This window comes from Cyprinodon variegatus, unplaced genomic scaffold (genome assembly GCF_000732505.1).
Source record: "Cyprinodon variegatus isolate N-32 unplaced genomic scaffold, C_variegatus-1.0 Scaffold638, whole genome shotgun sequence".
In the NCBI taxonomy this organism is placed as follows: domain Eukaryota; kingdom Metazoa; phylum Chordata; class Actinopteri; order Cyprinodontiformes; family Cyprinodontidae; genus Cyprinodon; species Cyprinodon variegatus.
Window position 1 is genome coordinate 112,086 of NW_015151091.1, and position 2,127 is coordinate 114,212.

The window sequence follows — 2,127 nt, forward strand, 5'->3', positions numbered from 1 at the left end:
CTTATTTTCCTCACTGTATTTCCATTATCTTGACCGTGTAAATGCTTTTAGTCCCAGAGAGCTGCTTCTTTGCCGTCGACAAATTCGGACGCTGTGCAGAGCAGCACCCCTACGGCATCTCTGCACCATCATGAGCACAAAGCAAGCAGGAAGGACCACAGCAACCACATTGTCCGGACAGCCAGGGGTGAGAAAAAGTAGATCTAGAAGGAGCTGAAGGGTTATCTATATATTTCTGTTGTTGTTGATTTATTTTCTCTTTGCTTCAGGGGTTCATGCCCCACAACATGGAGTGACTTCAGCAGAGGAAAATCGCCACTCGCACTCTCGGCAGCCGTCACGGTCCGGCAGCATCCCAGCTCTGCTACCAAAGCCTCCTCTGACCCCACTGGTCAAACTGGTTGGTAAAATCTACTCCCTCAAATGCAGGTAATAATCTCCTTAAATTACTTTGTACATTTAATGAAAATGTTTGAGTTTTAAGTTATAGGGATTATATTTCTTTCACTTCTGCCTATTCTGCCTAACAGATTCTGTGAAGAAGTGTTTCATGGACCCCTGTCTGTTCAAGAGGAGTGGATCACCCACCTGCAGAAACACATCCTGTCTCTGGGCTACAAGGGAAAAGAGGCTCCTCCTCTTCCTCAGCCTGCTGCATCTGCTCCTCATGCTGCTGCACTTGTCCATCCAGTGGCTGTGTAGGCTAATAAATGCTCTCTAAAAATGTTGTGAGTTTCCCGTTTCAATCTAACCTTGTAGCAGTCAGATTGTTATGTGTATAACTACATTATTTGATTGTTTCCAGCTTGCAGGGCAAGGTTAGTTTTAATCTCCCAAAAGAAAAACAATGTCTTTGTCAATTAATAAAATGTCCACAGCGGGGCAGGCATGAGCAATGTGAGAGAGGCAGCTCAGCCTTATCTACTCAGGTAAAATCCAGTTTTTGTACAGGTTCTGAACACTTCCTCCTCCCCCCCATAAAATGTGTCAATCTCTTTTTCTTTTTTTTTTATTTGAGCAAATGAAATTTCGTGTTCTGTATATTTTCTACTTTCTGGTCAAAATCAAATTTATACTTTTTTTTTTTTTCCCCAAAAGAATTAAATGAAGTTGTTCAGATCATTATTAGGTGCAAATAAAAAATTATTATTATTTTTTTTCTTTTTTGGAAGAGGAACATGTGATGGCTTTGAAAAATAACCCAAAACATTTTCTTAGTAAAACAACAGTCCACCTCTTGGGTACATTAGAGTATATTTTTAAGGTATAACAGCAAATCATCCAGCTTTGTCAAGGTGTTGATTTTTATACAATGAAAATGCCTTGTATATTTCTTTTTAAATTGATGATATGTGTAAAAAAGTAATATTATGTCACAAGTTTATTATAGTTTTTACCAGCTTGGGTTATTTCCAAACTCCATGGGATGTACAGGATTTCAACATTAACTTATCCTGAGGCTTCATTGTTAGGTTATTAGCTGTCCTTTTCTACTGAGATATTTTTAAATGGCTGTTAACATTAGTCACGCTTAGATTGGACATATCCTGGGTGTTTTCTATTGAGTCTATTTACCTGTAAATAAAATCATGTTTACATTCTTTTTTGGACTGTTCTTTTCAAGTAGCTCTTCCTTCACTATTATCTTTATAGAAAGTCAGGAAAAGAGTATATTCGGCTCTTTATAACACTGACATTCACTTTATAACATTTCTGCATTGTTTTTTTTTTTTATCTTAATGTATAAATTAAAAGAAACAAACCCCATAAAGATTTAGTCATTTATTGAACAGTTAAGCCTGGTATTTAGTTGTATAACAGGAGGGAGGCAGTGTGTTTTGATGGGGGCACAGTAAAGCATGAAATAAAAAACAGGGATTAAAATATATTAAGGTAGCTGCATGAGGTGAAATTTCTATTCAGTTAGGTTTAATTAAAATTCTATTATTAGGTCAATATACACTCATAATTTAGGAATTGTATTTTTTTATTTACGTAAGTTAAAATTACCATTTTCTATAAAATCTATATTAGTTTTTTTGTTTTTGTTTTTTTTTTTTACATTTGCTTTGAAAAAAACAGCAGATGAAAACTGGGATCCTATTTCAATCCCACTGAAGCTATCAC

At 36.0% G+C, this 2,127-nt stretch overlaps 1 protein-coding gene across 1 annotated transcript in view; it reads left to right on the forward strand.

Annotated features, from left to right (window-relative positions):
• Window positions 1–1,676, forward strand: part of LOC107096608 (protein Wiz-like) — a 15,411-nt gene extending 13,735 nt beyond the window's left edge. Inside the window, exons 6-8 of the mRNA XM_015393340.1 lie at window positions 52–187; window positions 270–429; window positions 531–1,676. Of these exons, the coding sequence (XP_015248826.1) occupies window positions 52–187; window positions 270–429; window positions 531–702 (468 nt within the window). The 3' untranslated portion in view covers window positions 703–1,676. The remainder of the gene's footprint in view (window positions 1–51; window positions 188–269; window positions 430–530) is intronic.
• The last annotated feature ends 451 nt before the right edge of the window (window positions 1,677–2,127 follow it).